Below are 26134 nucleotides of genomic sequence, written 5' to 3'. Positions count from 1 at the left end.
AGAAAGGATCACAGGAGGAAAAAATGAACAGCTCCACACCTCTCCAAATATGGCGCCATGAGTGGCTGGGGGCAGCCCACGTGGCCTATCTGCACCAACCTTCAGAGTCCCTCCCCAGCCCACACTGCTCCCTCCCTGCTTCTCCACCATGCCCCTGGGGGCTGCAGGCAGACCCTGCCCAGCCCCTCCGCTTCCGCTCTTAAAATCAGAGAAAGACAGGAATGAAAACCAACAGAAAACGGTAGCAGGGCCATGGAAATCAACTACAGGTACAGGAAATTGGGGGAGCTGTTATTTACTACAAACTTGCATAAATGGGAACAAAATGAACCACAACGATGAGTTTTCTGTTTTGGAATATGTGAAAGCTGTTGACAAACGTGATTCTGCTCTATGAGGGGAAATAACAGAAGTTAGTAAGCCTCTTACAGAAGATGCAAATTTGCCACCAAATCTCCTTGCTTGAGGACTCTGGCTTCTGTGAATAAAGCTGCTCTGAGCATCTTTGCGCAAGTCTTTGTGTTGACATGAATCGTCGTTTCTCTGAGCAGTGCTTTCTTCATTTTGCAATACGCTGCCTTTTCTCGGGCTATTTTTATACAAATATGATTTACCAATACAAGACAATTTTATAATAATAATAAAAAAAAATCTCTGATTTCTTTGATGGGGGTACATTTTTATCATCCCTCTGTTGACATTCTGAAAAATATAATAGGACAAGCATGCTGGCAAATAGCAACCGGCCCCAGGCCTCAGTGCCAAGACACTGATTGGTGTAATTCCGTAGCAAACAGAAAAGTGCCTACCTTGTTTAAAACGAGCAGCCACCACTCAGCTCCAGCCAGTGCCTGGTGTAGCAATCCTAATATTTCAAGAGAAGACATGGGTATGCGTATGCCACCTCCTAGATTTTAAAGGTGGGCAAATAATACCAAACACAGTCAAGCCCTGGGTGGGTGAGTGGTGTTCAGTGCTAGATGGCATGAGGTAAAACAACCCCAGGGCAAATGTGGGCCAAGGGCCCTCAGCCCTGGCTAAGACTTTGGTTCTCGGCCATGGCTACAATCAATCTGACCTTTTAGCTTTTAAAATGCAGTATGCCTGGGCCCTATCCCAGACTCTGGCTCAGTAGCTGAGTCCTGGGCATCAAGACATTTTAAGGGCCAGGGTCCATTCCGGCGCACAGCCAGGGTGAAGCAGCACACATCCAGAGTAGATCACTTCTCAAGTCACAGCATCTTGTCACGTTTCCCGCCTCGACACCATGTCCAGAACATTACAAGGCCTTCCCAGACTGCTCTGCCTTACTCAGAGCCTTGGAGGCTCACTGGATCTCAGCAAGCTGGAACTGGTGGTGCACGTGCAAGAAAATGGTGACAGCGGAGACCTCTTGTCCCCGGTGAACCCAAATGGCATCAATTGGGGCTTTTCTGTAGACTGCTTGAGGACATCATAGAACAGCTGGCCTCTTCTGGAAGAAACTTGATTCTAAGGAAAAGATTTCCATGTATGAGCTGAGGGAGATTTCTTATTCACAACATGGTAACCATAGGAATAAAAACCTCTCCCTATATAAGGGGTGGGGGGTGGGGGCGTAGTTCCTGGATGGTGCAAATGGTTAACACACTCAGCTGCTAAGCCAAAGGTTGAAGGTTTGAGTCCACCCAGAGGTGCCTTGAAAGAAAGGCCTGGAGATCTCCTTCCAAAAAATTAGGCACTGAAAACCCACGGCTCTTCTCTGACACACAGAGGGTCACCATGAGTAGGGATCAACTCAACAGCAGCTAGTTTAAATAAGGAAGACAAGAAAGAAAGCAGGAGAAAGGGGTAAAACCAGCTCTCGTGGTAGAATCTTGCCTTCCTGCAGGAGACCTGGCTTTGATTCCCGGCCGGTGCACCTCACCCACAGCTACCGTCACCTGTCAGTGGAGGTTTGTATGTTGCTATGAGGCCCTTTAAAGTGTTGAAAAGCAAAGAAGTCACCTTGAAGACTAAGGTGCGCCTGACCCAAGCCAGGGTATTTACAAATGCATCATATGCATGCAAAAGCTGGACAGTGAATAAGGAAGACCGAAGAAGAATTGACACCTTTGAATTGTGTTGTTGGCAAAGAATGTTGAAAATACCTTGGACTGCCAGAAGAACGAACAAATCAGTCTTAGAAGAAGTACAACCACCATGCTCCTTAGAAGCAAGGATGGAGAGGCTTGCTTTCACATACTTTGGACTTGTTGTCAGGAGGGATCAGTCCCTGGAGAAGGACACCATGCTTGGTAGAGTACAGGGTCAGCGAAAAAGAGGAAGACCCTCAACAAGATGGATTGACACAGCGGCTGCAAAAATGGGGCTCAACCATAACAACGATTGTGAGGATGGCACAGGACCGAGCAGTGTTTCATCCTCTTGTACATAGGGTCGCTGTCATGGATTGAACTATGTCCCCCAAAAACCTGTGTATCAATTTGGCTGGGCCATGATTCCCTGGACTGTGTGGTTTTCCTATGTGTTGTAAATCCCGCCTCTATAATGTTAATGAGGAAGGATGGCTGGCAGTTGTGTTACTGAGGCAGGACTCAACCTACAAGATTGGATTGTGTTTTGAGGCAATCTCTTTAAGATATAAAAGAAAGAAGCAAGCAGAGAGACAGGGGGACCTCATACCACTAAGAAAGCAGTGCTAGGAGCAGAGCCCGTCCTTTGGACCTGAGATTCCTGCGCAGAGAAGCTCCTAGTCTGGGGGAAGATTGATAAGAAGGCTGACAGAGAAAGAAAGCCTTCCCCTGGAGCTAACACCCTGAATTTGGGCTTTTGCATACTTTACCGTAAGGAAATAAATTTCTCTTTGTTAAAGCCATCTGCTTGTGGTATGTCTGTTATAGCAGCACTAGACAACTAAGACAATTGCTATGAGTGGGAACCAACTTTGACGGCACCTAACAACAATGATGCTGACTAGGAAGACTAGGAAGAAGGGCCTGGTGGTCTACTTCCGAAAATCAGCCAATGAAAACCCTATGGATCAGAACAGTCCTATCCTAGAAGAATCCCAGCAGTCATGGTCCCCAAACCTTCTGTTGGCCCAGGACAGGAACCATTCCCAAAGACAACTCATCAGACATGGAAGGGACTGGACAGTGGGTTGGAGAGAGATGCTGATGAAGAGTGAGCTACTTGTATCGGGTGGACACTTGAGACCGTGTTGGCGTCTCCTGTCTGGAGGGGAGATGGTAGGGTAGAGAGGGTTAGAAACTGGTAAAATGGTCACGAAAGGAGAGACTGGAGGGAGGGAGCAGGCTGACTCATTAAAAAAAAAAAAAATTAGGGGGAGGGTAAATGGGAGTATGGAGTAAGGTGTATATAGGCTTATGTGTGACAGACTGACTTGATTTGTAAACTTTCACTTAAAGCACAATAAACATTATTTAAAAAAAAAAAAAAAGCAGTCCGATCTGCAAGCAATCATGGAGATGGCACAGGACCAGGCAGTGTTTTGTTCTGTTCTGCATGGGGTCTCCATGAGTTGAGGGCAACTCGATGGTAGCTAACAACAACGAATAAGAGGGACAAAAAAGGAAGAGGAGGAGGGTAGATAACGCAAGCGCTGGGGTTTTGCAGAGCTTAGCAGGTGAAGAGGCCGATTTGCACTGAGATTCCTAGCCTGGGATCTAGTCATGTCCAGTAAGGGTGGACTTAAACCAGGTGAGAAGGTGCCATGGTAGCAGGCTGTCTCACACCCTTTCCAGAGAGCTCCCTCAAGCCCAAGACAAATGGGTCTTCATGACAGATGGAAGCAACACCAGTAACCAGATCCTCTCCATATTTGCATTTCAGGCCTGTAACTTGTGGTCACGTGACAAGCAAATGAAGAAAAATTGGAAATGACCACTAGCCAAGAAAAATAAAACATCAACTACATTGAGCGGGGATCAGAGGAATGCAGGGCCAGCTCCATGCTTTTCTCAGAAATCTGAACGCAGAAGACAGAGAGGATGGCAACGGCGAACACAGACGCCGCAGACAAAGACGTGTCTCTGGTGAAAACTGCCTTCACCCTGGTGGTGTCTGGGCTAGAATGCATCATGGGCATGGTGGGGAACGGCTTCATCACGGCTCTCCACAGCGTTGAGTGGGCCAGGGGCAAGCGGCTCCCCGTTGGCGACTACATCCTGCTGCTGCTGAGTCTGTCCCGGCTCCTGCTTCAGACCTGGATGATGCTGGAGGATATACTAAGCCTGCTCTTCCAGAGCTCTTACAACCAAAACACAGTGTACATGCTTTTCAAAGTCGTCACCATGTTCCTCAACTACTGCAACCTCTGGCTAGCAGCCTGGCTTAACGTCTTCTACTGTCTGAGGATCGCCACCTTCTCACACCCCTTGTTCCTTACGATGAAAAGGAAGATCGTGGGGCTCATGCCCTGGCTGGTGTGGCTGTCGGTGCTCCTTTCCATCTGCTTCAGCGTTGCCTTCTCTAAGGACACCTTCAATGTTTACGTGAATAGCTCCATCCCTGTCCCCGCTTCCAACTCCACAGAGAAGAAGTACTTCTCTGAGACCAACATGGTCAACCTGGCCCTTCTCTATTACCTGGGCATCTCCCTTCCTCTCAGCATGTTTGTCCTGGCAGCCACCCTGCTCATCACCTCTCTCAAGAGACATACCCTGCACATGCAAAGCAAAGCTACTGGCTCCAGGGACCCCAGCATGCAGGCCCACCTGGGGGCCATCAAAGCCATCAGCTACTTCCTCATTCTCTATGTCTTCAATGCAGTTGCTCTGTTCCTTTCCATGTCCAACATCTTTGACACCAACAGCTCCTGGAACATTTTGTGCAAAGTCATCATGGCGGCATACCCTTCTGGACACTCAGTGCTGCTGATCTTGAGCAACCCCGGGCTGAGAAGAGCCTGGAAGCGGCTTCAGCACCTGTGAATCACCATCTAAAAAGGCAGACTCTGTGTCCAGCACTCAGGAAGCACCACGGACCTGGTCCCCCAGCTCTGCCTTCCCTCCCCTAGATGCTTCTCCTCTCCCATCTTTTCTGCTCAAACCTGCCCTGACCTTCTCCTCAGGTAACTGGATCCTACCATGAAGACGAAGTTGGATTTTTAACATGAGACTCTACCCAGGAGTGGCTCAAAGATGGACTTCTACAAGCCCCTTAACCTTCACTCATCCACAACCCGCCCGAGCTCCTTCCCACTCCCTCGTCCTCTGAGCCTTCTGGAGACTGGAACCAGACATCTCAGTTTGCCTGCGACAGCCCCAGTTAATGCCTGTTGCCAGGCTTGATTCTCAGCTGAGCACTCACTGATTCTCAAGGGTATCCTGGCCTGTGTGATAAATTATGTGGTCGCCCTACTTGAGGACTATCCACTGGTTAGATACAGTGCAAGGAGTGGAGGGAGCCAGGATGCCGAAGGAGGAAAGGGATGCAGGAAAGAAGCGCCGGCCAAAATCTTCAAGTGCTGCAGAGATTTCAGACGAAGACAGAAGAGAAAGTCTTTGGATCCAAGCCAAGGAGGTTACGTGTACTATCAATGAAGTGGTGGAGGAGGCGTCAGATTGGAGGAGCTTCCAAACAGAGAAGTGGTGGAATGAGAAAGGGCTTTGTGAAGACCGATCATGAAAGGAGGTTGGTTAGAGACAAACACAATGTAGGATGGCAGTTGGACAGGTGGATCCTTTTTCCCAGTCAGGGGAGGCAGAGAAGAGTGGAAAAAGAATAAAGGGAAGCGAGCAGGGAGCAGCAGAGTGAGTGTAGCTCTGCTTGGCTAGCTGCTGACTCTGGCATGCAGGGGCACCTCACCTCCAGCAGCCTGTCCTGGTCACCTCAGAGTGACAGAGGGACAGGTACTGGCTGCTGGAGTGGCACTGTCCCTTGTCAGCGCAAGACAGTCATTGGCAAAGCAAAGGGCTGCTCACTAAGTAAGACCCCACCTGACACTGTGGAACTAGAAGTTAGGAATTTAGGTTTTCCACGTATTATGCATTTTTTAAATTGTAATTACTGAGAAAATGTCAAAAACAGCGCTACTGATCACACCACGCTTAAGTTGTCCCCAAATGAACATATAAGGTCAGCAGCTAAGATTGAATTCTGAGCCCCTGGGCTCTCACATTTATTTCAGAAAGAGTTCCTTACTTCTGTAAATGGCAAAAATCTCACACTCACACAACACGCACACTCACACACACCACACGCCACACCACACACACACATCACACACGGGCATACTCACCACACACATAGCACACACCACACCATACCCCATAGACACACACACCACACACACAGACACACCACACAGTCAACATTCTCACACACACTCCCACATACCACACCACACACAGCACACACCACACCACACTCCATACACACACACACAGACACACTCATCACACACAGTCAACATTCTCACACACACACACACACCACACCCCATACACACACCCATGCACATACGCACAGATACACTCACCGCATATACACACACTCACATATACCACACACACCACAACTCAACACACCACACACACACATTCAACACACCCCTCACACACACAGACACACCACACACTCACACAAGGGGAGAGGACAGTGGGGTGAAGTCCCTCGCACACTCAGAAAGGCTGTGTGCAGGGCGGAGGGAGACAAAAAGGCTGAGCAGCCGTCCTTGGAGTCAGAAGGCCAGAGGCTCTCTGCACCCCTTTTCCAGACTGGGATGAGGACCTAACACAGGAGAGGTGAGAGTCAGGGGAGCATTCTCCTCGGGTGTCCCAGGAGGAGCTCCCGTTGTATGTGGGGGTGCACTCTGGGGCCTCGGACGTGGCCACCAGGACAGGCCGGGGCAGCACAGGGCGGGTGACAGGTGGAGCAGGGCCGCAGAAGGGAGCAGAGAAGCTGGGGGACAGACCACTCCCTCCTGCCTCCTGCCTGGCCTTTGGGGGTTATCCCCGAGAGAAACAGAACCAGAAAGCTTCCACAGACTTCCCAGAGGGTGTCCTGGGAGGAGCTGAAATGTGCTGGAGGTATAGGGGCTGATCACCCTTGCTGGGAAAAAATAGATTGTTTTTAATTTTCTCGTTTGTCTCTCATTTGGTTTTCCTTATGCTTTTAGTAAAGTGCCTTGTAAGCCTTCCGCCTCTCTCAGCTTCTTGAGGACAACATTGGTTTTTAAGGCAATCCAAAGGGAACAAGAATGAGTAGCCCTAGGACTGGGTGTGGGGGTGGCAGACAGAGGGGGCTGAGGAGGGAGCGCCAGGTGAAGGGTTGATGGGAAACCTTGGGCCCTCAGGCTCTTTGGAGTCCACAGGCTTAGGTTTGGGTCCTAGACCTGCTACTTACTGGTTGTGGGGTGCAGACACATGGTTGAATTCCCTGGCCCTCAGTTTTGCATCTGCAAAACTGAGAGTAATGATACCTACCTCCTAGGACTATCTCAGAGTCCTGGGGGGTTGCAAAGGATTAACATGCTAATCAAAGGGCTGGAGGTTCAAGTCCACCCAGAGGCACCTCGAAAGAAACATCTGGCAATCTACTTCCAGAAAATGAACCATTGAAAACCCTATGAGTAAGGTTCTGCTCTGACGCTCATGGGATTTCAATGAGCTGGAGTAAACTCCACGGTAACTGGGGTTGTTTTCGTTGGCTTGCTTGCTTGTTTTGGGGGTTTTGTTTGTTTGTTTTAGTCCTTTGTTAAAAAAGAAAAAAATAAAGGCAATGCCACAGTCCCATTTCTGCCACCTCCACCATGCTGCTAAGGACAGATAGACACAGGGCTCTGATTTTGTTTTTATCTAAAGTTTTGAAGGTACAGCCTGAAGCAACTCAGTCAATAGCAATGAGTAAAGCGTGAACAGGCTCCTGCAGGGTCCTTGGGAACGGCTGGAAGGTCATCTCAACCAGCTTTGAGATCATCGTGCCCCATAAGCCATCACTGTCAGGCTCCTCGGGAATGCCTGGAAGGTCGCCTCAGCCAGCTTTGGGGTCCTCATGTCCCATAAACCATCACCATCAGGGTCCTCAGGAATGGTTGGAAGGTTATCTCAACCACCTTTGAGGTCATTGCGCCCCAAAAGCCATCACCATCAGGGGCCAAGGCTGAGCTGTGGGCTTTCCTTCTGCTTCTAACTGGCGTGGCCACGTTAGATCTGTGTGTTCCTTTTACACGGTTAGGTCTCTGGCTGGTTTGTGGGATGATGCCTTACGGTGGTGTGGCCAGCCCCTGGAAATAACCTAGACTTTCGTCCAGAGACCCAGATTTCAGTCCCAGAGCAGTCGTGGGAAAGTCACTTGCCTCTCTAAGCCTCAGTTTCCCCATCTGGAAAATGGGGGTAATCATGTATCCACTTCACAGGGCTGTTGTGAGGAGTAAAGAAACAACGTGTGTGTGTATGTGTGTGTGTGTGTAATAAGCTGCAAACCGCCATACAGGTATCACTGCATTTATTCATCCAACAAGAACTTCCTGAGCCTAGGGGCTGGGCGCTGAGCTGGATGCTGGGAACTCAGAGGTGAACTCACCAACATCCCCACTCTCCGGGAGTTGGTGGGCTGGGAAGGACAACCCTGGAATGAGAGTATGGGGACCACTCAGAGGGCGTCTGTGTGTTGTGCCACCTGGGAGCTGCTTCACCCTCAAGAGTTCACACTTAAGATTCCTCCTGGCCAAAAACATCCTGATCTTACTCCTTTTGGGGAGGGGGGACCCAGGGCAGGGTGCTGCTGTCCCAGGGTGGCCTCACTGGACAGGCAGGAAAGACAGAGGCTGAGGGAGGAAGAGGTTTCCCGGGAGCATCCTTGGGGACCTGTCAGAGGCTGAGGATGCAAAGCCAAAGGTCTCATTGCAGACAGCTGTGTGTGTTGGCGGGGGGAGATGGGGTGGGGGATGAGAACCGAGTTTGCATGTCCTGGCTTGGCTCCGGGGACTGGATACAGATGCCAAGTTTATTCAGACCAGAGGCTGGGTGACAGATGGTGGCTGGAGGCCTGAGTGAGAGCTGCCTACAGGAAGGTGCTTTGGGAAGAGACTTCTCTCACTTTATTCTCCATGGAACACGCTGGGACACTCACCCATCCTCATAAACTCAGTGAGAAACCTCAGCTCGCCTTGGGATCCAGTGTCCCAGACCAGGCCTGGAAAAGTCAGAAAAGCCACTGGGGCTGTGTCCACACTGCACTGCAGCCAAGTGCTCAGGTGTCCTCACAGCCCCGAACTGGCACCCCAGGACAGTGTGGGACCCAGGACAGTGTGGGACCCAGGACAGTGTGGGACCCAGGACAGTGTGGGAAAACACTTTCTCTGCTCGCACTGTACGTGCAGACAGGATAGGGGACAGATGAAGGCCTGGTAAGCTGGGCCATAAAGCCACCCAAGTGCAGAGAGGAGAGGCCAGGTAACCTTGGGCAGTGCTCATCCAGGTGTGTCTACCTAAGCGGACGGGCCGGACAGTCCCGCTGAATACCACCACATCCGGCAAATACAGCCTGCGCTCTCAGCCGCCTTTGCCCTGGCCTTTCGTTTGACAAGAGAGACATTCCATGACCGCAGGACGACTGTCTGACTCAGCCTTTCTGGTTTCCCCGGAACCCCGCAGGCCAGGGCCTCTTCCACAGTGAAGCACAGCAGACGCAATTGTCTATTAACTAGGAAAAGCCAGACGAGCAAGTCGGGTGAAAGTGTTCGCTCTGGAGTAGGTGAGTTAGCTGTGTGTATTTTACATTTATAGTTTTGACTCACTTGACATTTCCAATTAACAAGTAGGGGCTAAGATTTGCTTGACTTTCTCTGCGATTTGTCTTCACCTAATAAAAAATTAAATACCTCTAAATCCTGCAAGTTGAAGATTGCTTTAACCTTTCTGTTAATTAACCAAATTATGAAGTGATTAAAGTGCCTTTTTACCTTTTCATGAGTTATTTAATTAATTCCTGTTGTTACCCGATTAGGGTCCCTGCCCCGGAGCAGTTGAGCCAATCAAACATACTCCAAGTCACAAAGAGTGAGAAAGTTTATTAAGGAGATGTGTACATCACTGGGGACCCAGCAGCAGCACAGGCTGTCTCTATGGAGTCCCGAAGAGCAATTTCACATTAGAGCTGACACGGAATCTTAGGAGGGTTAGAAGTGTCTTTGTAGTCCACAGATGGCTTGGCTGGGGGAGTTATTCATTACAAGATAGTGACAAAAGACTCTTTATCAGACTAAATTGATATATATCAGGTACCTGTGCTCCGATTTTCCCGTGGGGGGTGGTAAGACACAGGTGGTCCTAAAGAACAAAACAAAGTTATTTGCACCAGATTAAAACAAAGAACAAAGTCATTAACATGAGTTCAAAACAAAGTCTTTAACAAAGGTATGTGAAGGAGGAGGCAGGCAGAGGAAGGAGAAAAACTTACAGGTTTGATCCTGGCGGTAGTTAGGTCAAGCTCCCCGTCATCCATTTTGAAAAAGGAGAAAACATGCTGGGGAGTATTGGGGTCACACTGTGTCTGTATTCCAGTCACTGAGAATACTCACTTGACTTATATTTTCGCCACCGGTCATATTAACCGTACTCGCTGGCAGGTTTTTGTCGTGATTTTTGCTTATGAAAGGCTAAGTCGCTGAAGTTATGTTGCCCACCTTAACGACCTCTCAGTCAGGTCCTGCTCAGTTAGCTCGAGTTCCTCTAAAAACGGCCCTGCTCGTTTCCCTGACTCTGTTTCCTCTGGCAGTTTTTAGTCTGTGCTCGCCAACACGGGCCCTGCCAGGGGGTTTTCTACCTGCAGAGAGCCTCATGATGCTCTTCAGTAGATCTTTCTTCATTTTAAGTTCTGTCTGAGTTACAAACTGCCTCTTCAAATACAAAAATCAAGGAGAACAGCCTTCTTTCAAGATCCCTTTATCCCATTGGGAACCTAAGCTACAGTGTAAATGCTTACCTTTAACACAAAAAAATTAAAAAAAAAAAAAAGATTCCTCTAGCCTATTTTTTTCCCCAAAACAACCAGGTTCTAATTACTTTCCAAATCTCTTTTTTAGCTTACAGTCATGTCTCTGAATTCCAAGTCTTTGTCATGGGGTAGAATGCTGGTAAACCAGCTCTCAAAAAAGAAAAACGCACCCTGACTCGTAGCATTTGCTGATTTTTTGTGTGTAAATACCCCCATCGTGACATATTGAAGCTAGCAGTGATGTTGCTGAGTGGGGTGCCAGGAGGCAGACGCGGGCTCCCGCACACCCCTGCCTTCACCGCTCCAGCATGAGAGCAGAGGGCTGAAGGTGGCAATTCTGAAGGCAGACGCCTGGGTTTCAATACTGGGCTCTTCCATGTGTCGGCTCTGAAACCGTGGCCAAGACACTTAACTTCTCTGAGCCTCCATTTCCTCATCTATTAAACTGAGACAGTAATAATCTCTGCATCCTGGGTTTATTGTTTTTTTGGTAATATTTTATTGTGTTTAAGGTGAAAGTTTACAAAGCAAATTAGGTTCCAATTTAACAATTTCTACTAAATTATTCGGCGGTATTGGTTACATTTTCCACAAAGTGTCATCATTCTTATTAATTCCATTCTGGTTGTACCATTTCCAGTACTCTAGGGTCCCCGCCCCCTTACCTTCTCATCTTTGTTGTACAGTCTTTGTTGACCCTTTGATCTCATACAACCCATTGCTGTCGAGTGATTCTGACTCATAGCGACCCTATAGGACAGAGTAGAACTGCCCCAAAGGGTTTCCAAGGAGCAGCTGGTGGGTTCGAACTGCCAACCTTTTTTTTTAGCACCAGTAGCTCTTAACCGCACCAGTAGCTCTTAACCGCTGCACCACCAGGGTTCCTTGGTCTCATACAGGTGATTTTTTAAAGAAGCTCATTACTCACAGGTGATAATTCTTTATTTTATGAACCAATCTGTTATTTAGCTAAAAGCTGACCTCAAGGTATAATTTTGGTTTAAGGTTTTGAGTTTCTTGTTGAAATGTGCAAAATTTCTAGATAGTGCCTGTTTTAGAGTAAGCACTATGAACTATTTCCATTGTTTTTATTTAGAACTGAAGACTAAATGGTGTTGTTTGGATAGATGGCCACTAGGTGGCAGCCTTCACCTTTGTAGCACAAGCCTTTTCTGCAAAGGTATTTGTAGCTTGATATCAAACACATTGGAAACTCTGGAGGTGTAGTGGTTCAGAGTTTGGCTACCAACCAAAAGGTCAGCAGTTTGAATCCACCTGGTGTTCCTTGGAAACCCTATGGGGCTGTTCTACTCTGACCTATGAGGTCTCTATGAGTCAGAATCAACTCAACTGCAATGGGTGGGTATCCTATATATCACTAATTTAATTATATGATTTAACTGACATTCTTCTTCCTCATTCATCTCCCAGTTTAAGCTACACATTTTCCCTTGAAATTCCATTCAGAATCCAACTGCTGACGTTTGTTTGTAGCCACATCTAAAGCGCAAAGCAGAAGCTATTTTCAATAAAGAGCTGCTGAACAGATTTCAAACGGCTGCTCAAGAAGACAAAGTATTATAATGAAATGTGCAGAAATGTGGAATTAGGAAACCAAAAGGGAAGAACACGCTCAGCATTTCTCAAGCTGAAAGGACTGAAGAAAAAATTCAACTTGCAATACTGAAGGAGTTACAATATTCTATGGGCAAAATATTGAACGATGTAGGAAACATCAAAAGAAGATGGAAGGAATACGCAGGCTCACTGTACCAAAAAGAACTGATCAATGTTCAACCATATGATCAAGAACCGATGGTATAGAAGGAAGAAGTCCAAGCCACACTGAAGGCCTTGATATAAAACAAGGCTCCCGGAATTGATGGAATACCAACTGAGATGTTTCAGCGAGTGGATGCAAAGCTGGAAGCACTCACTCGTCTATGCCAAGAAAGTTGGATGACAGCTACCTGGCCAACTGACTGGAAGAGGTCCATATTTATGCTCATTCCAAAGAAAGGTGATCCACGAGAATGCAGAAATTACCGAAAAACACCATTAATATCATAATAAAAAAAAAACACAAGTAAAATTTTGCTGAAGATAGTTCAAATGGGAACTGCCAGAAATTCAAGCTAGATTCAGAAGAAGACATGGAATGAGGGATGTCATTGCTGATATCATATGGATTTTGGCTGAAAGCAGAGAATACCAGAAAGATGATCACTAGTGCTTTCTTGACTATGCAAAGGCATTCGACTGTGTAGATCATAACAAATTATAGATAACATTGCGAAGAATGGGAATTCCAGAACACTTAATTGTGCTCACGAGGAACCTGTACATAGACCAGGAGGCACTTGTTCAAACAGAACAAGGGGATATTGAGTGGTTTAAAATCAGGAAAGGTGTGCATCATGGTTGTGTCCTTTTACTATATTTATTCAATCTGTACGCTGAGCAAATAATCTGAGAAGCTGGACCATATGAAGAAGAATGGGGCATCAGGATTGGTGGAAGACTCATCAGGAACCTGCACTATGCAGGTGACACAACCTTGCTTGCTAATAACAAAGACTTGAAGAATTTACTGATGAAGATCAGAGACCACAGCCTTCAGTACGGATTACACCTCAACATAAAGAAAACAAAAATCTTCACAACTGGACCAATAAGCAACTTCATAATAAATGGATAAAATATTGAGGTTGTCAAGGATTTCATTTTACTCGGATCCACAATCAACGCCCATGGAAGCAGCAGTAATCAAACAGTGTATTGCAAAAGACAAATCTGCTGCAAAAGACCTCTTTAAAGTGTTAAAAAGCAAAGATGTCACTTTGAGGACTAAAGTGCACCTGACCCAAGTCATGGTGTTTACCATTGTCTCATATGCATGCAAAAGCTAGGCAATGAAAAAGGAAGACCGAAGAAGAATTGATGCCTTTGAATTATGATGTTTGTGAAGAACATTGAATATACCATGGACAGAAGAACGAAAAATCTGTCTTGGAAGAAGTAGCCAGAATTCTCCTTAGAAGCAAGGATGGTGAGACTTCGTCTCACATAATTTGGACATGTTCTTAGGAGGGACCAGACCCTGGAGAAGAACATCATGTTTGGTAAAGTCGAGGGTCAGCAAAAAAGAAGACCCTCAACAAGATGGATTGACACAGGGGCTGCAACAATGCGCTCAAGCATGACAACAATTGTGAAGATAGCGTAGGACGAGGCAGTGTTTTGCTTTATTGTACGCAGAGTCGCTACGAGTTGGTACCAGCTTGACGGCACTAACAACAACAACAATCTTAGTTATTATAAGAATTAAAGCCAAAGCGACACTTGTTCCTGTCACAAAAAGGGTCACCTCCCTAATCTTTGCTCTCCATATCTGTCCCCTCTCCCTCAAAAGAAGACAAAAAACAAACCAAACCCATTGCCACTGAGCTGACTTCAATTCGTGGTGACTCCACCGAGTGTTACAGAGTGGAGCTGCCCACGGGTATAATGTGTTCAGAAGCAGATCGTCCCGGCTTTCTGCTGAGGCACACTGGGGGGATCTGAACCAAATCTGACATTTATTAACACCTAATTTGTTTTCCTGCCCAGTCACTGGAAGATCACAAATCAGTCCAGCCATAATTCAGACCAATAAATAGTTATTGAGCGACTGTCGATGTCAGACATTGAGCTAGGTAGTAAGGAACGATATAAAGGTAAATGAGAATCATATCAAGCAAGGAATTTATCAACAATCCATTAGCTCTTTCCATAAATAAAATATTAATGTTTTGGTAAACCTGATAACTTATTCTAAAACTTATACAGAAGAACAAAGGTCCCTGGACAGTTGGTAACCTCTACCAGATACTAAGGCACACTACGAAGGCACAGTTAGACTCATAGGAGCAGAAAAGGGGCATTGGAACAGATTCATTAAGCTTCGGGAACTTCGGAGATGTTCAAAAATAGCTATATATAATTGGACAAAGAATAGAGAATTTTTTTTTAATGGTCTAGGGAAACAGTCTCACTGTTTGGAGAAAAGTGAAGTTGGATCCCGCCTCTTACGTCATACGGTGGTAAACCCAAATAAATAAAAGAGTTAAATATGGGAGGCAATGCTATAATGTGAGAAGATGTAGACTAACTTTGTGTCCAAAGGGTGGGGAAGGGCTCATTAAACAAGACCCCCAAGAGCACAAATCGAAACGCAAAAATTGACTGGATTTCTGTCCAGTGAAGGCTCAGGTGACAGGTAGGGCAAAGGCACTTAAGAGAGACCACCACCTAGACTATATAAGGAAAACAGACAAATAACCCTAGTAACACAACAGGCAGGGGAAACACGGATGGCCAAAAAAACAGAAAAAGAGATGCTAATCCTCACTCGTAATAAGAACTATGCAAATCAAAGCACCAATAAACCAAAAACACCAAGCCGACCAACCACCATCAAGATGATTCCGACTCATAATGACCCTATAGGACAGAGTAGAACTGCCCCATAGAGTTTCCTAGGCTGTAATCTTGTGTATTTACGGAAGCAGACTGCCACGTCTTTCTCTAGTGGACCAGCTGGTGGGTTCTAACTGTTGACCTTTAGGTTAGCAGATGAGCGCTTAACCACTGCGTTAGCAGGGCTCAAAACAACAATAAAATCCTCTTTTACACTTATCTGAATAGCCAAAAATTACCCAATGTTGTCGGGGATGTGAAGAATGGAAGCCTGGTGCTGGGGCCAAACCCAAAAAGTCCAAACCAATTGCCATCAAGTCAATTCTGACTCATAGAGACCCTATAGGACAGAGTAGAACTGACCCATAGGGTTTCCAAGGAGCAGCTGGTGGATTCAAACTGCTGATCTGGTCAGCAGGCAAGCTCTCAACCACTGCACCCCCAGGGCCTCGGTGCTGGAGCAGGAGTGCAGAATCATATGTCATTCAGAAACTAAACAGTCAGTCGTTGGTGAAATGCAATGCCTCATTGCCTCTGACGCAGAGACCCAGTGCAGGGCTCACCCCAAGAGAAGCTCCAACGGCCCGCACCTGAGGGGACGTGAACAAGGAGTCTTGACGCAGCAGTGCTGGTGGCCTGGACAGTAAGGTACTCAGCTAGAAGGCCGCACAGTGCACTGGGGCAGGTGCGTGGTTCCGAATATTCTGCAGAATCAGAACCAGTCAGCCGGATGTGAAACAAAAACATGGGACAATGTCGAGTGAAGATGTAAGAAGCAGGGTATTCAGTGTGTGCATTTGGGAGTCAGCTCAAACAAGACAGCACCGCGCATTTAGGCCACGTTCTGGTCCAGGGCAGCATTACCCCGCAGCAGTGCTGGGTCTGGGGGAGACACACAACAGAGTGCTAAGGGCGTGGCTTCTGTACCCAGACCCTTGGGGGCCCAACTCCCCGCCCCCGCTTTGCCACTCCCTTGCTCTGTGCCCTTGGGCAAGTCGCTTCACCTCTGTAAGGCAGCTGCTCTATCTGAGAAGTCGGGGAGAGTAGCAGGGAGTACTCTGTGGTCGTCGTGAGGGTTACCCGAGTTAATACACTTCAAGTCCTTGAAACAGCACCTAGCACCTAACAAAAAATAAATATTCTTGTTCTTATTATCAATAGGACTATGGCTGCGAGAATCAATAAGAATCTGACGGGAGAAGTCAAGGGTAGAAGACAGCAGTATCTTTTTAAAACCATAGAAGGGAGTTGTATGTATCTATGGTAATGATGAAGTATGAATTGAAGAGAGTGATTAACTCGACTCTCTCTCTGTCCCTGGGTGGGGCAAACGTTTAGCGCTCAGCTACTAATGGAAAGGTTGGAGGTTCAAATCCACCCAGGGGGACCTCTGAAGAAAGACCTGGTAATCTGCTTCCAAAAATAACAGACTTCGAAAACACTTTGGAGCACATTTCTCCTCTCCCACGCGTAGGGTTACCACGAATCCGAATCAATTTGGCAGCAACTGGTATTTTTCGGGGGGGAGAGGTTAACACACACGCCATACACACACCTCACTCACACACACACTGTCACATTCACACACATACTCTCTCACACACCACACATACACACACACACCACACTCTCTCACATATACATATACACACACCACACATACACACAGACACTCTCTCACATACACATATACACACACCGCACTGACACACACATACACACACGCACCACACACTCACACGGCTTCCCCGTGAAGAATCTTATGCTGTGGTGGGGAGCCTGGTGCTCTTGACAGAAGGAGGTGAGGGCTGTGGTAAGAGAACACATGGCCTCACAGACAACACAGAAGAGGGGACTCTGCCTGGCCTGGAGGGTCACAAGGGACAGGAGCCTTGAGGAGCAGTAGGTTTAGGACTTAATATTTGGGACCTGGGTTAGGGTAACATTCTGCCCCTCTTTGCCCGTGTGACCTTCAGCATGTTTCTCTGTGAATAATGGCATCGAAAGGAGCCCTGGTGGTGCAGCGCTTAAGCACTCAGCTGCTAACCAAAAGGTGGGCGGTCCAAACCCACTAGCCACTCAGTGGGAGAAAGATGTAGCAGTCTGCTTCAATAAAGGTTGCAGCTTTGGAAACCCGTGGGGCAGATCTCTGTCCTACAGGGTTGCTATGAGTTGGAATCGCCTTGGTGGCAATGGGTGTGGAAATAGCACCCAGAAAGCACCCAGGTCCTGGGAGTACAATCCTAGACTGTGAGAACCCCAGCAGGCCTCACCTGACCTTCCCTGTGATCGAGCCTTCTCTCCAGGTGGTCCACATCTCTTTAAGGATACCCCACCCCAACAACTAGTCCCTCAGTTACATGCCATTAACCTAAAGGCCTAACGATATGCCTCCTTGCTGGTGAGCTGTTGAGGACAGCAGAGGTCTTGTTCTTCTTAGTCCTCAGCACAGAGGACGTGGAGGGTGGGATCTTATCACGTCCTGGAAGCAGAAGGGGCGATGACTTTAACCCCAGAGAAAGCAACAAACAGGCAGAGGCGAAGGGTCTTAGACCCACCGGCCAGCATGCCACGTTGGCCCGTGCACCGCAGACTGCCAGCTCCAGGGTAGAAGAGAAGCGGGTTAGCAGCACGCTACCCCAGCAGCCCAGATGTCACGTCACTGTGCCTAAGAAGGTGGCTCTTGCTCCCAGAGAGGAAACGTGGTCACAGACTACACAAATCCCAGCTGCAAAACCCTCTCCAGGTTTGTGCATTTTTCACTTGGGAGAAGCACAGACATTAAAATTACTTGAGCTACCCGAAATGTCCTTAGGGAATGACCTTAGGGAGTAAAGAAGGAACAGAACATCCCAGAGATTTCGTAAGGCACAATTTCCATGACCAGAGCTGGAGAACGTGTTTTTGAGCGATTTTGAAACCAAAGTCAGGTAAGGGGCAGTAGACAGGGTTCATTCATTCCAAATAAAGGACGTGTCCACAAAAGTTTAGTGTTAGACCCACAGATGCTGACGCAGACCAAAAGGGTTCAACTCCCACCTCCACCACCTTCAGGCTTCACGTAGGCTAGCTTATTTATACTTTAAAATTCCTAAAAGTAGAATTGCTGTGTCAAAGGGTGTGTATATTTGTAAAACAGAAAGATAACTGCTAAACTGCCCTCCAGAAAGTTCTGGCCAAAACATGCTCCACTCCCACCAGCTATGTGTCGGAATGACTTTCCACAAACCCCTGCCAACACGCTGAGTCATCCAGTTTTTCATCTTTGCCAACTTGGTCGATGGAAACATAGCAGAGCGCAGTTTTACCTCACAGTTTCCACCAGTATGGACAGGCATTTTTTAATCTTTGAGAGGCAGCTCTTTGTTCGTTTCCAGAACTGTTCTGGTCAAATTATTTGCCCATTTTTCCATTGGACTTTTGTTCTTTTCTCTGATAGATTTTTAGCTCTTTCTACTTTAGGCTCATTAGCATTTTCACTGTGAAATGAGCTGCAAATATTTTCCTGTTATTGCTTTTTAATGTATTGGATTTTGCCAAGCAGGTTTTTTTTTTCTCAATTTTATGTAATAGAATGTGTTAATCTTTTCTTTTAAGGCTTCTGCATTTAGTAATACAGTTAGTAAGGCTGTCTCTACTCCCAGATTTAAAAAAAAAAAAAAAAAAATCCCCCTCAGGTACTTTACTGGTTTCTTTTTAGAAAAAAAATTTTTTTTTTAATATTAGGTCCATCTGGAGATGTTCCTAATGTAACATTTTAGATATGCACCCAATTACTTTATTTCTTAAACCATCAAGTTGTCCCAACATGACTTATCCAATAATTCATCTTTTATTAGTTTAAGAAGTTGATTTATTTAAAGCATATCTAGTTTTAATTATTTAAGTTCAAATTACATGACTGCTATTCTATTTACTGATGCTTCAAAAGCAAACAACACCCATGGACTCTCTCCTGTGAGAGAGGAGAATTTGGTTTACATATCCAACCTCTTCTTCCCCTCCTCCAGTGTTCCATAAGTATATCCCGTCGAGTTCTTCTCTTGGTTACTTTTGTCACTTTAAATAATTCATTGGCACCACTATTTCTTTTTCCAACAACTCTAACCAGTATCTACACACCCCTCCTGGCAATATGAAGATACTTGCACATGGAAGTGTATATTTTTGTTGTTGCTGTTGCCACTCCAGATTATCCTCAATAAGGCCCTGGTGCCGTAGTGGTTAAGTGCTAGGGCTGCTAACCAAGAGGTCGGCAGTTTGAATCCACCAGGCGCTCCTTGGAAACTCTATGGGGCAGTTCTACTCTGTCCTATAGGGTCGCTATGAGTCGGAATCGACTCGACAGCACTGGGTTTGGTTTTTTGGTTTAAGGCCCAACCAAATAATAATATTAACAATAATAATAATAATTGAGTGTTCGGAGGTAGAGTGTAGAGACTCAGATTAATGTTTCCTAACTCCATGATTCTTAACATCAATATCCATGAGTCCATATTGATATAAATAAATAATTGAGTAAATAAATATACGAGGGATAAGGGGCAATTCTGCTTTCAGCAGTATTCCAATTAATAAATGCAAAGGAAACATTTAATAAATTCAGTTAATAAATGTGGAAGAAACCATAAATATGGAGCCCTGGTGGCACAGTGGTTAAGAGCTCAGCTGCTAACCAAAAGGTCAGCAGTTTGGGTCCACGTATAGGGTCACTATGAGTCAGAATCAACTTCATGGCAATGGGTAATGGGAAGAAACAAGGGAAAAAGAAAATCACCGTTATAACCCCCAGTAATAATTGCTGCAGGCAAGATCCACTCATGAATTATAACACTGGTGAACAAAAGTTTAAGGAGCAACAGGATATTTGCATAGCCTCAAAGTATCTTCCTCAACACCTGTATTGAGTAGTGGGGTGGTGTTAACAAATGTCCACAAATTTTTTGATATGCCTTCCCCAAAGCGGTGGGCTAATCCACCCAACTTCTCCCACTCCCCACACCTAGAGTGGGCTGCACTTAGCAAATTCCTGCCAAAGAAGAGAGTTCAGAAAGACAAAAATGGTGACTGTGGAGAAACTTGACATGACAGACCCCACCTTAACCAGGTGCTCAGGTAATACCATGTGGCCAAGGCATCACACACCCGCTAACATTCAAAGAGCGGGAGATTTCACCTCTGTGATCTTCCTCCCAAAAACCCTTAACCAGTCCATTGGTGAGAAAACATCACATAAACCTAAGTTGAGGGTAATTCTAGAAAATACTTGGCCAATATGATTAGAAAGTGCCAAGGCCATGATAGACAAGAAAAGGCCAAGAAACTTTCATAGGATGGAGGATATGAAAGGGACGTGAGAATTAAATGTAATGTGGATCCTGGAACAGAAAAAGGACATTAGTGGAAAAACTGGTGAAATTCTAATAAAGTCTGTAATTTAGTTAAAGGTGATGTACCAACGTTTACTTTTCATCTTTGTACCACAGAGCCCCTGGGTAGTGCAAACGGCTCAGCGCTGGCTGAAAGGTTGGTGGTTCAAACCCACCCAGGAAGGGAGGGCAAGATGGCGGCCAAGCATTCGGTGCCCTACATCTCTCTCCAACTAAAACAGGGAACAACAAATAAAAATCGGCTCAGACAGAGATTTCGGGGCTCCGGACAGACGGTGGGTGAAGTGCTGGAGAACCGAGGGGAGCGCCGAATCAGCATAGAGCGAGCGGGACACGGGAAAGGCTAAGAGTCGCTGACTGCCTCACCCTGTCACCACGCTCAGCTCACTGCAGCCCTTTGGTCGGGGAAGTGGAGGCGGCACACTGAACCAAGAACCCAGGACGGACCACACAGAGTACACGCATGGCTCAGGGCTACCAGGTAAACAGCCTTGAGAAGGTCCCACTGTTGCCAGGTGGAAGCCCCAGGTCTGCTCAGCCTGACGTGTTACAGCCAACAAACAGGCCGAGGTGGGAGAAGAAAGCCACCCTTATTTCATGGTGCCAGGTGGAAGCCCCAGGTCTGCTCAGCCTGACGTGTTACAGCCAACAAACAGGCCGAGGTGGGAGAAGAAAGCCACCCTTATTTCATGGTGCCAGGTGGAAGCCCCAGGTCTGCTCAGCCTGACGTGTTACAGCCGACAAACAGGCCGAGGTGGGAGAAGAAGGCCACCCTTATTTCATTGTGCCAGGAAAGGAACAACCAGGGCTGCAGCCTCTACGTCTGCTCACAGGCAGCTTAGGGGGGTAGGCTTTTACAGACAGCAGACAAGGAAATTAAAATTCATCATGAATACTCAGGGCTGACCTTTTGCACACAGGTGTTCAGAGCTTGGGAATGACTAGGAGTTTTTTCTAGTCAAGAGTTCATCCCCCAGGATGGAGGAAGAGGTCGGTTTTCCTCTATTAGCATGTTAAGTCCACGCAGAGGTGGAATGAGGCCATGTATGACCTGTTTTGTGGTTATCTTGTCAAGGGCAATTTTAGAAGAACGTGCAGCTTATTCTGCTGGTGTAGGACAAGCCAGAGCGGTGTCTCTTAGAAGGGTTGGGCTCTGAGGCTGCCTGCCTCCCAACAAAGGGGCTGGGCGCCTTCCTGCTGGGGTGGAACCGAGAGGCAGCCGCTAACCGGCAGTAGGTGGAGTTGGAATCTGGGAAACGAGGGAAAGTGAGGCCCAGCTGAAGCGGTGCAGGTCGGCTGCGGGAAGCCACCGGCAAGGAAGCCGGAGCGCCAGGGGAAGCGCCCAGGGACGCGGAAAAGCGGCGGGAGGGCTGGGTCTCCACAGACCAGACACAGACGGGCACTAGGATCCAGAGCCGCGGAAAAAGCCGGGGCGAGAAGACTGCAGCAAGCCGGCAGCCCAGCCGGACCGACTGGCTCCCTAGCCAACAACCGGGCACCTGCCCAGGTCCCCGTGGGGAGAGGGCACAAAGCACTACCCGCCGTGCCTCAGTGGGCTCAAGTGTAATGATTGCGAAGATGGCACAGGACCGAGTATTGTTTCATTCTAGGATTCTCAGGGTCCCAGAGAGCTGGAACGACTCCAAATCGCCTATCAACAAAAGCAACCCTGCAGCGGCAGCCACACCCCACCCCTTCCCCCCAGGCCCGCGGAAAAGTGTGGCGCCTGCGCAGTCAGCCACAGAGGGAAGCCACTCCCTGGCCCCCCTACAGACGGAAAGTCTGGCGCCTGCGCAGTCAGCCACAGAGGGAAGCCACGCCCCGGCCCCCCTACAGACGGAAAGTGTGGCGCCTGCGCAGTCAGCACAGAGGGAAGCCACGCCCTGGCCCGCCCACAGCCGGAAAGTGTGGCGCCTGCGCAGTCAGCCACAGAGGGAAGCCACGCCCTGGCCCCCCGACAGACAGAAAGTGTGGCGCCTGCGCAGTCAGCCACAGAGGGAAGCCACGCCCTAGCCCCCACAGAAGGAAAGTGTGGCGCCTGCGCAATCAGCCACAGAGGGAAAGCCACGCCCTATCCCCCGACAGAAAGTCTGGCGCCTGCGCAGTCAGCCAGAGGAAAAGCCACGCCCTAGCCCCCCCGACGGAAAGTGTGCGCCTGCGCAGTCAGCCACAGAGGGAAAGCCATGCCCTAGCCCCCACAGACAGTGTGGCGCCTGCGCAGTCAGCCACAGAGGGAAAGCCACCGCCCTACATACGGACCTGAAGGAATTCCACCCCAATGTTAAAACAGTGCTCTCAAAAGGGCACACCGCATCTCACAAACCTCAGAGCGGACTTGACAGCCCGGTAACATCAGCCACCCTGAGAAAAACCACCCAGAGTTAGCACCCAGAAATTTAAAATTTTACAAAATGCCTAAAATCCCTGGAGCCAGAATGTTGTTGCTAGGTGCCATTGTGACCCTAATACTCCCCAGCCTGTTTTATACCTTTGCAAAATGGGTGACTGAGAGCTCGTCCTAAGGCCATGATGAATGGACCTGTAAGTTCTCCTTCCTCTGCTTGCCTCCTTCACATACCTCTGTTAATGACTTTCTTTTGACCTGATGTTAATTTCTTTATTCTTTGTTTTAATCTGATGGCAAATAACTTTGTCTTGTTCCGTCCAAGCACCTGTGACTTTCAAGCCCTCACATAGAGATTAGAGCCCAGGTACCTGATAGGTATTTCTTTAGCCTGATAAAGAGATCTCTGGCCTGTGTCTCTTTAGCTTGATAAAGAGTCTTTTGTCACTATCTTGTAATGAATAACTCCTCTGGCCAGGCCATCTGATTACAAAGACATTTCTAACCCTTGTAAGATTCTATGTAAGCTCTAATGTAAAAGTGCTCTTTGGGACTCCACACAGACAGCCTGTGTTGCTGCTGGGTCCCCAGTAATGTATACCCACTGCTGTCGAGTCGACTCCGACTCATAGCGACCCTACAGGACAGAGCAGAACTGCCCAGTTGAGTTTCTAAGGAGCACCTGGTGGATTTGAACTGCCAAGTTCTTGGTTAGCAGCCGTAGCACTTAACCACTATGCCACCAGGGTTTCCTGGTAATGTACACATCTCCTTAATAAACTTTCTCACTCTTTCTGACTTGGAGTATGTTTCATCGGCTCGACTGCTCCAGGGTACAGACCCTAATCGGGTAACACCATTGAGTCAGTTCCAACTCCTAGTGACCCTAAGTACAGCAGAACAAAACACTGCCCCATCCTGCGCCATCCTCACGAGATCATTGCTATGCTTGAGCCCATTGTTGCAGCCACTGTGTCAATCCATCCTGTTGAGGGTCTGCCTCTTTTTTGCTGATCCTCCACTTTACTAAGCATGATGTCCTCCAGGGATTGCTCCCTCCTGATAACATGTCCAAAGTATGTGAGATGAAGTCTTGTCTTCATCGCTTCTAATGAGCGTTCTGGCTGTACTTCTTCCAAGGCAGATTTGTTCATTCTTTTGGCAGTCAGTGGTATTCAATATTTCTCACCAGCACCACAACTCAAAGGCGTCAATTCTTCTTCGGTCTTCCTTATTCATTTCCCAGCTTTCACATGCAATTGAAAGTACCATGGCTTGGGTCAGGCTCACCTTAGTCTACAAGGTGGTATTTTTGCTTTTTAACACTTTAAAGAGGTCTTTTGCAGCACATTTGCCCAATGCAATGTGTCTTTTGATTTCTTGAGTGCTGCTTCTCTGGGTGTTGATTGTGGATCCAAGTAAAATGAAACCCTTGACGATTTCAGTCTTACCTCCGTTTAGACGATTTCAGTCTTACCTCCGTTTAGACGATTTCAGTCTTACCTCCGTTTAGACGATTTCAGTCTTACCTCCGTTTATCCTGACGTTGCTTACTGGTCCATTTGTGAGGATTTTTGTTTTCTGTGTTGAGGTGTAATCCATACTGAAAGATGTAGTCTTTGATCTTCATCAGTAAGTAATTCAAGCCCTCTTCACTTTCAGCAAGCAAGATTGTTCATCTGCATAACACAGGCTGGAAAAAAAAAGTTGCCATGGTGATGGTTCTGACTCCTAGGGACCCTGAAGGCCAGAGTAGAACTGCCCCAAAGGGTTTCCAAGGCTGTAAACCTTTATGGAAGCAGATTGCCACATCTTTCCCCCAGGGAGCAGCTGGCAGGTTTGAACCATCAACCTTTTGGTTAAAAGCCAAGCACTTAACCACTGCACCACCAGGACCATCTAGTAACAACAACGAAAACAACATAAAAAAAAAAACCCTCAGACCCCACCACAAAAGGGCTGAGTGAGCTCTGGAAGAACCAAAGGGTCAGAGTGCCTTCTAGTGGAATTTAGGGGAAGAAGGTGGAATTAAAGAATTTAAAACATAATTCCTGGAAATACAGAAAATTCTGAGTTCCAGGTTGTCACAGTAAGGTATTGAAAAGCCCCGGGTTCAACAAACAATATGAAACATACAAGACCACAGGGGAAGATGGCTGAATTAACAGAAAATCACAGACAGGCAGAAACTTCTCTGATGGAGGCCAAGTAATAAGAAAAATGGAAGACCTCCAGACAAGGTTAAATATGTTCAAAGAAAGCAAAGAACACACAGAAAACAAAGTAATGGAGATTGTAAAAAAAAAGAGAGAGAGAAAAGCAATATGAGAAACTTAATCAGGACATTGAAAAAAAAAATTTTTTTAATTGAAAGAGAAATACTGGGTTAGAAGAACAAACCCATCCAGAGGCATCTCGGCAGACAGGCCTGGCGATCTGCTTCGATTTGGAATTGACTCCTCGGCAGCTCACGGCAACAACCGTGATTACAGAAAATGTGAACACTGGGGACGCTGGGCGAAGGGTATATGGAAACTCTCTGTGCCATCTTTACGACTCTTCTGTAAGTCTAAAACGATTTCCAAATAGAAAGGTTTTAAAAATAAGTGGTCTGCTTTTAAAATAAAATGTTATATTATGGTTCTGAATTGGTCCTTGGATACTTTTAATATTACTGGAGAAAAATGAAACAGATTTTCAGTTTCAGTGATATTTAACCATTTTGTATGTTCTGCTCTCTGTATAGCCTTACATTCTGTCTTTGTGTTCTGAGAGCACGGGGCTGTTTTTCTAATAAATACAAAAGAGAAGTGGAATCTTTATTGTTATGTGTTTACCAATTTCTAAAATTACTAACGTTAGAGGTAATTTTAAGAACCTTAAATGTTTTTTTTTTTAATTCTATGATTTTTTGCATTAAATATCCCAACAGAAGGCAACAGGCCATATTTGCAAATAGGAACAGGGCAGACTATTCCTTGTTATCCCTCCCACTCCT

The 26134-nt window shown here is 47.0% G+C and overlaps 1 protein-coding gene across 1 annotated transcript; it reads left to right on the top strand.

Annotated features, from left to right (window-relative positions):
• Positions 1–2778: 2778 nt before the first annotated feature.
• On the top strand, positions 2779–4934 carry TAS2R40 (taste 2 receptor member 40). Its single transcript, XM_003422817.3, has one exon. It carries the CDS (start codon positions 3993–3995, stop codon positions 4932–4934), a length of 942 nt encoding a protein of 313 aa, XP_003422865.1. The 5' UTR covers positions 2779–3992.
• Positions 4935–26134: the final 21200 nt, after the last annotated feature.

This window comes from Loxodonta africana, chromosome 8 (assembly GCF_030014295.1).
Source record: "Loxodonta africana isolate mLoxAfr1 chromosome 8, mLoxAfr1.hap2, whole genome shotgun sequence".
Classification (NCBI taxonomy): Eukaryota; Metazoa; Chordata; class Mammalia; order Proboscidea; family Elephantidae; genus Loxodonta; species Loxodonta africana.
This window is presented reverse-complemented; position numbering and strand designations above follow the sequence as displayed.

Bases quoted from the DNA above. Each gene is read 5' to 3' on its own strand.
- TAS2R40 (XM_003422817.3), top strand. From the start codon at position 3,993: ATGGCAACGGCGAACACAGACGCCGCAGACAAAGACGTGTCTCTGGTG.